General features: G+C 39.6%; 1 protein-coding gene across 1 annotated transcript; it reads right to left on the bottom strand.

Annotated features, from left to right (window-relative positions):
- Positions 1 to 10,813: 10,813 nt before the first annotated feature.
- LOC120287263 (disease resistance protein RGA2-like) lies at positions 10,814 to 13,598 on the bottom strand. Its single transcript, XM_039300007.1, has 3 exons — positions 13,295 to 13,598; positions 12,783 to 12,907; positions 10,814 to 11,152 (listed from the first exon to the last, which is right to left on the bottom strand). Exons 1-3 carry the CDS (start codon positions 13,596 to 13,598, stop codon positions 10,814 to 10,816), a joined length of 768 nt encoding a protein of 255 aa, XP_039155941.1.
- Between the last annotated feature and the right edge of the window lie 348 nt (positions 13,599 to 13,946).

The raw sequence follows: 13,946 nt of genomic DNA, 5'->3' as shown, positions 1-13,946 counted from the left end.
CGATAGAAGGAGCAAAACACAGCGTTTACTTCAGAACTCGAGGACTTTTTTGAGAGAGGTCATTTATAGAAAATCATTTTTCGCAGGGGTGGCAACCTCTAGTAACTTTTTTGCAAGTAGTCTATCTTGTGCTTTCCAATAGAAAATGTCTCGTTGCGATATTATTCGACGCTCCGCCAGGCGAAGAATTTATTCGACGCTTTGCCAAGCGAAGAATTATAAAGTACATCCAAAATAAGGTGGGAAAAAGATGACAGCATGATTTTGATACATGCAGATCGACCTTATATCCAAAGTTCTATGTCAGCTTCTCATCTCATTTTTGGCTCTAGGATCTTCTAAACCTCAAGCCCCTCACAAGTAAACAGAAAAGTTAATGACCCTATCATGCACCCCCACATAAATGGAAATTTCTTTATAGATCACACACAAACTAGGGGAAATGTACCCAAAAAAAAAAAAAAATCCTAAATCTATTGTATTGGTACTAATTCAGTCCTAACTTTTTCAATCGGACCAATTTAGTCATAAACTTTTTTACATTAGTATCAATTCAATTCATCCAGCTAATTTTAGTCGGCCAACATTGACATGGACACTGGCTGGTGACTAGATGTTGATGTGGATGTTGGCCGATGACGAATGCCGGCGTGGCAATTTTTAATTTTTTTTAATCTTGAATTTTCTTTTTATTTTTATTTTTTTCCTTTGTCTTTTCTTTTTCCTTTTCTTTTCTCCCTTCTTCCTCCTTGATCTGTCCTTGTGGTAGTTAGCGAGCCTCCCACTAGTAGCTCTCGAAGCTCTTCACAGCCGTAATGAGGGCCATAGCCCTTGCCCAACCTCACCCAAGGCCACAGATGAGGCTACTTCGCCTAAATTTGGGTGAGGCTAGCCTCGCCCTGGACTCCTTGCGAGTAGAGGCAGCCTCGCCCATGGCTGGCGAGGCCATCGTGGCCTTCGCCTAGGCCCTGGCAATGGCCGCCATGGCCTCGCTAGCTATGGGCTAGGCCGAGCAAGGGCTTCACGAGCGTCGCCCAATGTGAGGCTTGCCGACCATTGGAGGACAGTCCAAGGAGGAAGAAGGGAGAAAAGAAAAAGAAAAGAAAAAAGGAAAAAGAAAAGAAAAAAGGAAAAAAAAAAGAAAAAGGAAAGAAAAATACAAAAAAAATTACGAAAAAATTGCTAAGTCAACATTTGGCCATTGGCCGATATCCACATTAGCATCCAATTACTGGCCAGAGTCTACGTCAGTGCCAGCTGGCCAAATGGATTGAATAGGTACCAACGTAAAAATGTTTAGGACTGAATTGGTTCAATTGAAAAGTTTATGGTTGAATCAGTATTAGTGTAATGAGTCTATGACTTTTTTGGTACTTTTCCCTATAAACTGCGTGTCTTATAATAAACTCTTGAAGCAAAAAAGACCAATTTATATATATATATTGATCCAATATATTGATCCAAGCTTTAGAGGGGAAAAGTACCAAAAAAGTCATAGACTCATTACACTAATACTGATTCAGCCATAAACCTTTTAATTAGATCAATTTAGTCATAAACCTAATACCGACCGTGCCAAGTAAGAGGTCGGCATCGACATCAGTGATTTCGGCCTAAATTGGCAGGATAGGCTGAATTGATACTAATGTGAAAATGCTTATGACTAAATTGGTTAAATTGAAAAATTTATGACTGAATTGGTATCAATGCAATAGGTTTAGAATATTTTGGTACTTTTCCCTATTTTAGAGCTTAAGAAAAGGCCACCAATTGCTCAATAAGTCCTCCAAAAAAACATTAATCCCGGCAAATTTAGGTTTCCTCTTGTCAACCTAAAGAATGTTACATTAAATGAAGACCTTAAAGGTCCTCTCTTGGAGTAACCTTTAGCTACAGCAATGGGATACTACCTCTCTCAATCATAGTATAAAAAAGAAACCTCTTCCTAACGATAAATGAAGTAAAACAAGCCAATGAACCACGGGATAAAATAAAGAACCATGGGAAGAAAGCACACTACAATTCATTTTGCGTTAGCGTCTCTTGCTCTCATTAAGAGAACTGACAACTGAGATAGAAATTGATGCCCCAACAACGTCGTTTTCCCTTTAGTTTCTAACAAATGAGGCTCAAACATAGGCCCTCAAACAAGTCGATTTTTTTTTTGAACAACCTCAAACAAGTCGATTGAGTTGAAAATGTTTTGACCCAAATTTGTCAATTTAATACATATCACAATTTATTATAATATAATTTTAACAAAACATACCCAACCCGACTCGAGACTCAACCTGCATGGACCCGATCTAGTCTCCAATTTCTAGCAATTTTTCTTCTTAAATTGTTGCTTTCGAAGAATGGGCAAGCAATTTTGTGGATTGGCTTGCCGAGATAGTGAGAGGGCTCGAGTTGGGTTTGAGAGTAGGGTTATGGATGGCGGCATGAAAATGGCAGTGAGGTGAAGGGTGGTGGAGACAAAAGATTATTTGGTCAGTCCAGCCCAACCCAAAGGCAGAGAGAAGCCGAGGTCTCTATCCAATTTTGGGGCGATATATATATATATATTATATAGTACTAGTTTTTTTTTTTTTTGGGTTTGAATATTTTAGAACCAGTTGAAGTAAATTTGTTGTAATTTAGTTGGTATTTTGGAAAATTATTGAAGTTTGATGAAGCTTTTATATTTATGATATTGACGAAGGTGAAAATATTACAACGCTCACTTTTAAGTAACGAATCTCTAAGTAGTTTCCAGTGTACATACTCTCATAATTTGAGACATTTTTGTAAACTACATTGCGAAAGATCAGGTAACATGTATGCCACTCTCATAGTTTCCAGTATCACAACATTGCAATTATCTTAATTTTTCTTTTAATTTTTTTGAGGTCGTGCATTAATTAGATTTTTTTATATGTTCTTATGTCATAATATCTAATATAGGGCTGCTGAGGGGAGTATCAAAATTTAAATACTAATTACATTATTTTGCTTCTAGCTTTTTCCTCGAGGGTAATTTAAGTGGGGAAAGTGGCATACATGTTACCTGATCTTTCGCAATTTATGATTTCCATTTTTTGCTTTGTTTAGAGTTTTAAATAGTCATGATATAATTAGTTATTAACTCATGAACCTTTCCGATATTGTGCGCATCAATATATTTGGAAAAAGAAGGAATGAATAAAAATAAATTTTATATGCTAGGAAATTACTTGGGTCTTATAATTCATATGTTTAATAATCAATTAATCTCCTTCTATTTTTCACCATACCTCATTTTATTAATTATAGTGTTTCAATAGTTTAGTAAAAATTTACAAGCTCTTCTGTATTGTTTGCATCAATCATGTTTATGCATAAATGTGAAAAAAGAATTCTCGAGTAAGGAATGAATGAAATACTATTGGATTGCCTCTTGTTAGGAAATTAATTAATTACTTATGATTTTTAATTAATATATTTAAATAATTAGTTTATTGCTTCTTATTTCTCCTAATTTCTTCATTTTATTAAATATAATGTTTCAATAGTTAAGTAAGCATTCGTGAGCTCTTTACATAGCCCCCCGGTCAATTAATCATGTTGTTTTTTTTTTTTTTTTGTTATGAAAAAAGGAGGATGAGAATGCACAAGATTTGGACAAGCAACTATCAAACTCTATCTATCCAACCATGTAATAATCCCAATTGGAAAACGTTTTCCCTCCCTATTTTACTTGAAGATACCGTTAACATGTGCTTTTATGGATGTGGCGACAAACACTTTCTTAGTCGAGAAACAAGGAATTCTTAAGTTGCCAATCCTAGTGTTTGATATCTTCCTGAGCCAAATTTCATTTAGAAGAAAACTCAACTCTTGACAACCTTCATGTCCCTTGTGTGTGTGTTTTTTTTTTTTTTTGATACCGAGGAACCGCCGGAGATCACCTTCGTGTCCCTTGTGTTTAGCTTCTCTAAATAAAAAAATGGTGGATATCCAATATCACCACTATATAACCACGTAAAGACTTCATCAAGACCCAACTTGCTCAAATAAGGTAAGGCCTCGTGACAGAGCACACAATGGTCATCACCGCAGACACCGAACATGACCGAGTGAGCGAATTGAGAGCATTCAATGAGACTAAGGGTGCGTTTGGGAACCACTTCCCAAAGTCCCTTTGAAGCCTGAAGATACTTGGGCAAATGCCAGCTCGTTTGGCAAAAAAATTTGAGCCCCCATTCCCTAAATGCCAGCATTGTGAAGCGGAAAGCCCAAGGCAGGTGAGGACCTGCCTTGGGCTTTCGGCTTTTTCGGCATGCCCACACGAGCATTGTTCATATTTTTTTCCAAAATTGTCCTCATGAATTTTTTGTTTTTCCAGTTCTTGCCCTTGTGTCGCAACTGTTCATCTTCTCCGAGGGGTTCGGTTCTAGCTCACTGCGAGCGGCCGGCGATTGCTGGAGGGACGCTGGCAATTGTCGGGGGGTGGCGCGACCGACGCCGGAGGTGGCGCGATCGAGGGCTGGGTCGCCGCAACCCAGATCTGGGGCAGCAGATGGTCTTCTTCTTCCGTGAGCGGTTGCCAGCGACCGTCGCCTAGACGACCGATGCCGGGGGGTGGTGCGACCGCCGTGACCCACGGCGAGGTTTGGGTCACCGTGACCTAGATCTGGGGCGGCAGGGTCGCGGGAGGACCTTGTCGCCCCCGATTTGGGTCGCGCGACCTCGCGGCCCCCGGATCCGGGTCGAGGCGGCGTCGCGCGACCTCCCGCGACCTCGCCGCCCCAGATCCGGGGGCGGCGAGGTCGCGTGACCCCGCTGCGACCCAGATCCGAGGCGGCGAGGTCCTCCCGCGACCTCACTGCCCCGCATCCGGCGTCACCGGAGGTCTCCGGAGGTTGCCAGCTGCCACTACCCTTTGGTCAATTTTTTTAATTTTTCTTTTATTATTTTTTTTTACCACAAAGATCCTTTGTAAATGTAATTCCCCAAACGCTATTTTCCTAGGCCCTCTAACGTATTGAGAATGGCACATTCCTTTCTCTCGCATATATATGCATTGAACGTCTCACTTAAATTGTCCTCAATAGCATTGAAATTTTGCCCACACTTGATGAATGCCTTACAAAAGTGTTTTGGACCCTATCTCATGAAGTCTTTGTTTGCATGAATAGACTCTTTCTTCATTTCTTTTATTGCTATGTTGAAATCAGCCTCATATGTCGAATATGCTACTCTGCAAAAGCAATTCCTACATGTTTCTCCCTTGTATAATTTTTTTTCCGGTTAGCATAAATATGCTAAGCACAATTCCTATGCTCGCTTGCAAAGAGAGTTTAGAAATTGCATTGACAAGGCCTTGCAACACATTTATTGACATGCAAAAAGGTAGTCTCGCAAACAACAAATACTTCTATTAGTAAAGCTAGTGCACAGTCTAACATTCTAGTTTGTCACTCGTGAAGGTCTAGCCAAGATCTTGTGTTATATTCAAGTCTTTCATTGGTAGCTTGAGGAACCAAGTCCGAGATTTTTTTGTCTCAGCTTCAACAATACCCCATACAACATCCCTCTAATTAAAGTCTTTGTAAAGCATCCATCCAATCCAATTACTTGCCTATAGCTTGCTAGAAAACACTCTTTCAATTCTTTGAAGCGCAAATAGAATCTGTTGAACGTATTATATCGTCCAGTTTCCAAGTTAGATATGTTATTTTGACTACATCGAATCAACTCAACCTTCTAAGCGTGTTGCAATTGGTATTGCTCACCAAATGTTTGATCTTAATGGCTCTAGTAATTGTCCAATACCCGTTGGGGGTTAATAATACAACTTAGAAAACTTGACAATCTTTAGCGAAAAATAGTTGATGCTAAGTAAAGATCTGGTTAAGGTGATGTTTCAAAGCTCGTGACCATATTGTGTAATTGTAAAAGTAATAACATAGAGAACAATAGCACACGACAATATATAGTGGTTCGGCTTCATCCCCCAAGTGTACGTCTACTCTTCAAACTAGTAATTTGCTCAGAAAGTTACAATTGGCAAGAACTAATCTTATTGCATGATAGATCACACTATCAGGACGCAGCTACTACTCTTACTCTTATACACTTAATATTTAGCACAATTATTAAGATAGCACGAATACAATACTTAGAAAAACAATTGAAAGAGAGTGTATCGCTTAGAACATAGCTAGAAGCAAAATTTTCAGATCTTGGTATGTTGCTCTCTCTAACATTTGGCTTCAGAGATCTTCTCTTTTATAGCCATCTTCAATCTATCCATTGGAGGTGGATTGGAGAAGCAAAGAGCCGTTAGAGTTACCATTGAGCTTTTATCCAAAGGTAGAACTATCCATACAATCATTTTCCTGAACATTTGTAGACTATCTAAAAATAGCATCGACTGTTGTTTCTCCACTATAGTTTCTGACAAGCTTATCAAACTACCTAACTTTTCGATTACTATTTCCATTTAGATTATGATGTTGTGCGAATCCACACCCAAAATGGTTATTTCATTAGTCCAATGACTATTGTCGAAATGTACATTGTTGTGTTGATATCTGATTTTCAATTGACGCGTTGATATAGGTAGAAAACTTGAGATTAGGGCTTCCGATCGTGATGAAGCCCATTTCTCGAACAAAAGTGTCAATTTCCATTTTTTTCTTTGCCTAGCCATTTTCATCGAAAACCCAAAAAGTCAAACGATTGACTTTTTAGTTGACTTTTGGTCAACCCTTTAATTAAAAGTCAAACTCTCATGTCAAAGATTGACTTTTTACACATAAAGATTCCTTTTAGTCTCAATTTGACTTTAACATATATATTGTAAAAATCGCTTAAGAACTTTGTTTTCTAAATTTTTCGATTTTAGGTTTAAAATCGACCAAAAATAAAATTACTTTCATCATAGTCATAATTAAGCCTATTTCATTTTACAAAATTTGATCTAGAGATCATTACCCATTCACTCATTTAATCAATTTTAAGATCGGGCATGCCAAAATATGGATTCTCATTTTTAGCCATGATTAGGGGGTCTAGATTGATTCTACATGATTTGCAAATTGACACTTCCATTCCACTCATTTTTGTGAGATAAGTCCGAATTTGAAGTCAATTTTGGAAAATTCATTTGGGAACTTTTCAATTTGGGAGATCTAGCCTTCTTGAATTTGAGAAAAGTAGGCTAAGGAACTCCGATTAGCAAAATTCAAGTTGACCCATTTGAGATTAAGGTCTAATTTCGAGAATTGAGGTCTAATTTTATCACAAAACCTCAGTTCAAGTTTAATATAAAAGTCGCGCTATCATTTTGATATCAATTTGAGTTGAATAGGTCATTGTAAGCATGGGCGATTGGATGGATCCATATCACTTTGACCCCGATTAATTTCAATTTCGAATAATTTACATTTTCGATGAGCCAATTGCATAAATCAATTTGTTTTGTCCCCAGGATAGAAAAAAAAATCTTTTCAAGGACCTAATTGCATAAATAGGGAATTGAGGCTAAATTGGCCAAGACCAGTTCAAACTAGACTAAATGGTCCAGCCGGTTTGGCTGATTCTTGATTGTTTCGCGGTGGCCGGCTCATGGCCAATGCACTCATGTCCTTAATTTTCAGATTTCCAATTTTGTCATGGATTTTACGAAATTTGCAAATTTATTCCCAAAGTTTGGTGAAATTGCAAAAGAAGACCCTGATTAACCAATTATCTTATAATTAGATCATTATCATCTATTAAGAATGTATCGTGACCATTGAAATTAACATATGCTTAATTAGGATGTCATCTAGGGTTTATTAAAGGTAAGATGGCATCCTAGCCCGTGGATTAATCCAAGGGCCAAGATTCCATCCCTTAAACCAATATAAATATGATTTTTTTTCCAAAGGAGGGTCTCATATTTTTCAATTTCCAAGTTTGGAAATCTATAGAAAAGCTCAGAAATCTCCCTCTCTCCTTTCCTGCCCCTCTCTTTCTCTCTCTCACACACAACCACCTCACTACCTTCGTCGTTTCTTTGCCTAAACCACCCCGCATCCCGCACTTTGTGCCACCACCTCCGGCCCCACTTCTCTCTCTCCCGATCTTTTGCTCGACGTCGATGCTGCCTCCAATGGTCGCCCGATTCACTCATCCTTCCCTCGAGGGCACAAGGATGTCGCTCACGCCGGTACCGAGCCCGGCGTCTTCCTCAGCTTCGATCGATGGTCCGCAACATTTCCTTTGGCTTTTGAATCACTTTGGTTGCATCCGCCATTGAGTCCTTGAGTAGCTGGTGGTTGGAAACCAGCAAAACAGCCACTGGTGGCCTCTTGGTAACCGATCTTCCTTCGTTGGTCCAAATTGGCATTTGATCCTTCCTCAGCCGCTGATCGGTACAAATCTGAGCCACTCCAATCCTTCTTCAATGGTCCTCAGGTCCCTCGGAGTTCCCTTGGCATTCCTTGATCGCTGATTAAATTGAGCTTAAATTGATCAAAATGTGCAACAGGTATCGTTTAAACCTTGAGCTCAATGAAGTAAGGTGTCGTTTGGAGACCAGAACCAGAGCTCACACCTAGTGTTTGATCAATGATAATTACACCTATTTAAGGATGTTTAGGATGCCCTAGAATGGATACAGATGGTTGATGATAGCTTGAATGTGATTGATTGCTTGATTTAAGGTAGTTTTGCAATTTCGGATGCCTGGATGACTGATCTAGTAAACGTTTCGAAATGAGCTTATAAATGCAGTTTTCTAATTTGGATGCCTTCATGAAAGTCTTAGATGACTCAAATAGCTTTCCAACAGTTCATCGCACGTCCCCAACAATTCTCATTTGATATGCTTTTCTCATACTATAAGTTGTGTCCAAAATCTGCCAAATGTTTTGCCGTTCTATTGAGTTGCGGTTTGCACTATTTTTTGATTTTTTTGTTGATTTCTGTGATTCAAATTGGATCAAATGTCTTTCATGAAAAACGATCAGGACATTATAACCTATAGGCATGAATTCTCACGGATTTTTATCATGCCATTCGATTGGGGAAAATAGTCCTTGTTCTGTGTAAAAATTGCTGCAATTGTTACTAATCAGTGTCTCTATAAAGATGACATTAATTAAGCTCCTTATGAGCAAAATTTTCTTGTGATTCCTTCTAGACATACTTAGAGGACTCCAATAGCTTTGAAATAACACATGATTCATGTAAATTGATGACCGTTTGCCTTATGAAGACATCTCATGAAGTGATTGCAATTTCGTGCATTACTAATCATTGTAGTCTATTTCGTCCAACTGTTAGACAAGTGATGTAATGGTTAAGCAAACATTTATAGAGCCCCCATCACAATGACGTAGTTGCAAAATATCGCACGATTATGGGGTCCTGAGAGCCTCTTGGGGGAGGTGATCCACGGATTGCGCAGGTCATATAGAACAGCAACATGGGACTTCATAATTTTCCTTTTTTGGCCGAAGAGATTTCGTAATTCAGTCGCTGCTGATTGGAGGAATATCATTTTTTGCCTCGTGACTTTCCGATGCGTGTTTTTCACCTTTCAAAAAGGGAAAACTGCAAAAAAATCGCAGGAGTTCATACAAGTGCAAAGTAAATGGTTTTCACATGATCTTTTCCATTGAGTCAGGATGTTGCTAATGAAATGAAAGTGCCCGGATTGGCTACCGCTGAATCCAAAGTTTATCACCAACCTGTCATAGGTCTAGTCTCAATAGTTTTCTAATGATCATTTTCATTGCAACTTTTTGGTTGGAAAAAAAGGATCAGTTGACTTTATTCGCGTTCTAGCGGTAGCAATAGCAAACTTTTGCACCTAAGTTGACAAAATATCAACACCCTTTGTCGTAGGACTTTTGCAGCTCCCTGCCATATGAAACAACGCATGTGAAAGGCACTTATAAGTCCCCATCCTAACACGACTTTTCAACGCATGGACTCCAGAAAGAAAGCGAGAAGAGTTTTTCCTCTAATCAGTAACCAGAACCAGATCTTTTCGTAGTTCAGTTTCTCAAGTCCAAAGGCATATGATTGTTAAATTAGCTGCTCATAAAGCTCAGCACCTTAGTTATAAAAGGGTCCAAAATTTAAATGATTTATAAAACTATTGCAACCCTTGGCATCAATCAAGGTTGTCCAAGATTCACCAAGTTGTTGTCTATTTCACTCAGATGAACATTGAGATTTATATATGCTTACTAGATCATATGGACCCAGATCGTAGATAATAGTTATGTTTACCTGAGAAGTCCAGAAACACTCCTAAAGTGATGACAAAGAGAGGGCTACAAACCAAAGATTCCATTACATATAGATTTCTGTAACTGCGAAGAAGTCAAGGGCTAAGACAACATCGAATCGTCCAGTCATCTATCATTGTTCAACTCTGTCCTAACAGATTTTGTTTTCATAAATTGCAAAACTTTGTGTACTAGCCGCCCAATCCCCCAAAGAATCAGCCATTATCAAACAGCATTGTAATTTTCTCAGCTAGGGTAGCTCATAAGCTATGACTTTTTCCTTCCATTTTTTATGAATCTCACAATTCTAAAGTCAAGCGGAACCTCACAATGGATGTCATTGTTCTCTGCACTTCTCTTTCAATCGATCAATCAGCTATAAAGAAGATGCTCATATCATGCATTGACACTGTACCGTCTCCATAACACTCAATTCATAATCCAAATGTCTCCATAACATTCGATTCATAATCCAAACTCATCACACATTCACAGTGAAAATTGAACTGCAGTAGAGAGAGAGAGAGAGAGAGAGAGAGAAAGCTACGACTCCGGCGAGCAGAAAGCTACGACAGAGCGGGCGACGACTCGAAAGCCGGCGTCAAAGGCCTCGTCGACGTCGCGATCACCGAAATCCCTAGAATTTCGTCATCCGACTGCAGGAGACATCCGAAGGCAGGCAGCTCCGAATAAAGCGGCGGATCCGAGAATCTCAGCTTCAGGCGGCAGTGATGGAGGAGATGAAGGAGGGGAGCGGAGGGGAGTGAGGAGGTTGTACGAGCAAGACGAGGAGGCAAAGGAGGCATTTGTTCTACACGCGCGACATGACGACGGAAGATGGTGGCGAGCTGGAGCGTGAGTGGAGAGACGCTATCCTTCTTTTTCATAAATATTTGCATTGCGACCTGCGAACGTACAGTGTAGAGGAGAGAAATGAGTTAAATAATAAAGAAGGTAAAAGAGTTGAAAAAGGAACACTGTTGATAGGTGATGTAAGTCTTTTCTCGTACCTCTACTGTGCTAATCGTTCCGATTCATCCTCCCGATACACTGACCGGAACGTGCGCATCTATTAGGCACCTCTTCCAGACCCGGACAATTAATGATTCTCAGTTCCTTCAACCGTGTGAGGTTGCGCGTCTCGAATTGTAAATGCTCTAAACTTTCACAATCAAATATTACAAGCTTTTCAAGTAAAGAGAAATTTTCAATCCATTTTGGCAAACTTGTCAGAGTCATACACTGAAAAATCTCGAGAGATTGCAAATTTGTGGCATGTTGAATCCACTCAGGCAATGTCACCAAATTCCAATGGTATAAGATTTTAAGAACACAAAGTTTCCTAAGGAATTGACATTGGGTGCCTTGCTTGTCTTCTTGGCACGATAAATCAAGTCCTACACTTCCCCAAATGCCAAGTTCCTGGAGCAAGGAAAGGTGCCGCATGCCACCAAAGAGATTCCTTAGGTTGCACGTCCTGAATTCCAATTTCTCGAGTACATAGATATGGTGAAGGTCCTTGACAGGAGAGAGATCCCATGGGCAGTAACTATGGATTTGCATGGACTCAAGATTACTGGCAAATTGAAATAGTCTCTCAAGTATCGAGAGCCCCAGACCCGTACCATGAAGATGTAGATGCTTTAATTTAGACAAAGGGTTGAATGTGTATCTCACCGCTTGCCCAGTCAACCAATCTTCCAAGATTTCAATGTCATCTATCTTCAAGTATTCCACCTGGGGGAACGGTGGCACAAAGTTCAAGGCGGGACAATGCTGTATTATCATGGATCGAAGTTTTGGAAGGATGACAGTGAATTGTCTGACTGATGCTTTTGAAATGCCATCATCACTTTCAGCTTACTGCATTTGAAGAGGGTCAAACTCTCGAGAGATGGGAAGAAGGGCCGTGTAGTACTAGATTGCAGTTGAAGAGGGTCAAACTCCAATGACGTCAAGGACATGAGAATCAAAGTCCTCAGAGAAGAGAGTTCACTGAGCGGGGATAGGTGGCTCAGTGAGTCACAACAAACAATTGAAAGATATATAAGGTTGACCAATTTCTTCAAATCTTTGGGCAATGTTTTAAGTTTCGCACATCCAGAGAGTTTAAGAGTCTGCAAGTTCAGCAAATCCGTGATTGAATTTGGCAAACTCTTGATGGAGAGATTCGCAAAAACTTCAAGAAATCTTAAGTGTTTCAACTGACTAACCAACGAAAGAGGGATGCAAAAATTTACATGTTTCAATCCCAACGTTCGGCAATGCCTGAACTTGGAGAAAATCTGATGACATTCATTTAGGGACAACTTTATTCCTTCCAAAATGAGAAATGTCCGTAGATTGGTCGCTTTTAGTAGAGAAGTCACTTCCTGCATCAATAAGGGCGATTGTAAAAAAAAAAAAAAAAACTGCATGTCGAGTATCTTCATCAATATTGTCTCTGCCTTTGTTAAGATTGACCATCTTGCACTCATTTCGGTGACTTTCAAGGCAAAATCGTGCATCGAGATCATGCATCTTGAACATTTCCACCTTACTAGTGTAAGGATCAACCTTCTCAACTTCAAGAAATGACCCACATAGTAGGTCTGAGACATAATCATCCTCGATCTCTTCTAGTTCTTCATTCTCATCCAATGACTCGATAAAACCTTGCGCTATCCACAACTGTATCATTGTTTTTTTTATTGAAGACATAATCTTTTGGAAACAATGCACAATATGCAAAACAATGTTTTAGCCGTGGCTGAAGATGATTGTAGCTGACTTTGAGAACTTCCATTATTCCAAGGTTCAATGTATCGAGTTTTGAGAATTCACTCTCTTTGAAATGGAGCCACTCATTTACCTTTTTGGCATACAAAAGGTTGCCTATAGTTTTGATGGCAAGGGGAACACCCTGCATTTTTTAACTATATGTCGACCAATCTCCTCCAGTTCCTGGTTTAATGATTCTTCCCCATCTCCGAAAGCCATTTTCTTGAATAACTTCCATGACTCACCATTACCTAAGATACCTAGAGAATGGATAACTAATTTTGTACCTGTAGCCTTCACCGCTGACTCATTGCGCATGGTTACGAGTATCTTGCTCCCCGGTAGACCACCCCTTAGCAAACCTTCGAGCTCCGACCATTTCCCATGATCTTCATTCCACAAGTCATCCAAAACAAGCAAGTATTTCTTCCCGTCTAGTACCTTACCAAGAAGTATCTGCAATTGGGTCTTAGACTCCTTCTCAATGTCTTGCAGATTTATCATCTTAGGATCCACTTCATCTCGGGCAGATTTTAGTAATTCTTTGATGAGAAAATCCTCATCAAAGACATTGGATACACACACCCACATCTTAAGCTTGAAGTAGTTTCTCACTTCGACATTGTTGTACGCCAGCCGAGCAAGCAAGGTTTTCCAAGTCCTCCCATACCGAGTATGGAAACAACCGAAATGGAGGAATCGAGCAAATATTTGATGATCTGCCTCTCATCACTTTGTCTACCAATTATTTCTTCCTTCCACGCAAAAGAGCCAGTTGTCCATTTCCTCACAATCGCAACAGTTGCCTCACTCCGATGCTCCTCTAAACGGAACTCCTTATCTTTTGCAATCCAATCCAGTTTCTTCCTAATTTCTTGAATCCTTTTAGCCACTTTGTAGGGATGTGCTAGCTTATTTGATTTGGAAAAGAGAGAGCGT

The sequence above is a fragment of the Eucalyptus grandis genome, chromosome 8 (assembly GCF_016545825.1).
Source record: "Eucalyptus grandis isolate ANBG69807.140 chromosome 8, ASM1654582v1, whole genome shotgun sequence".
Classification (NCBI taxonomy): Eukaryota; Viridiplantae; Streptophyta; class Magnoliopsida; order Myrtales; family Myrtaceae; genus Eucalyptus; species Eucalyptus grandis.
Note: the sequence above shows the minus strand (reverse complement) of the source record. Positions and strands in the feature narration are given on the sequence as shown.

Excerpts from the sequence above, each read along its gene's own strand:
- LOC120287263 (XM_039300007.1), bottom strand. The coding sequence starts at position 13,598 with ATGTGGGTGTGTGTATCCAATGTCTTTGATGAGGATTTTCTCATCAAA. Across the intron at positions 12,908-13,294 it reads GTCAGCGGTGAAGGCTACAG|CGCAAGGTTTTATCGAGTCA; the intron begins GTACAAAATTAG and ends AGTTGTGGATAG. Across the intron at positions 11,153-12,782 it reads TTGATCCTTACACTAGTAAG|GTCGCAATGCAAATATTTAT; the intron begins GTGGAAATGTTC and ends GTACGTTCGCAG.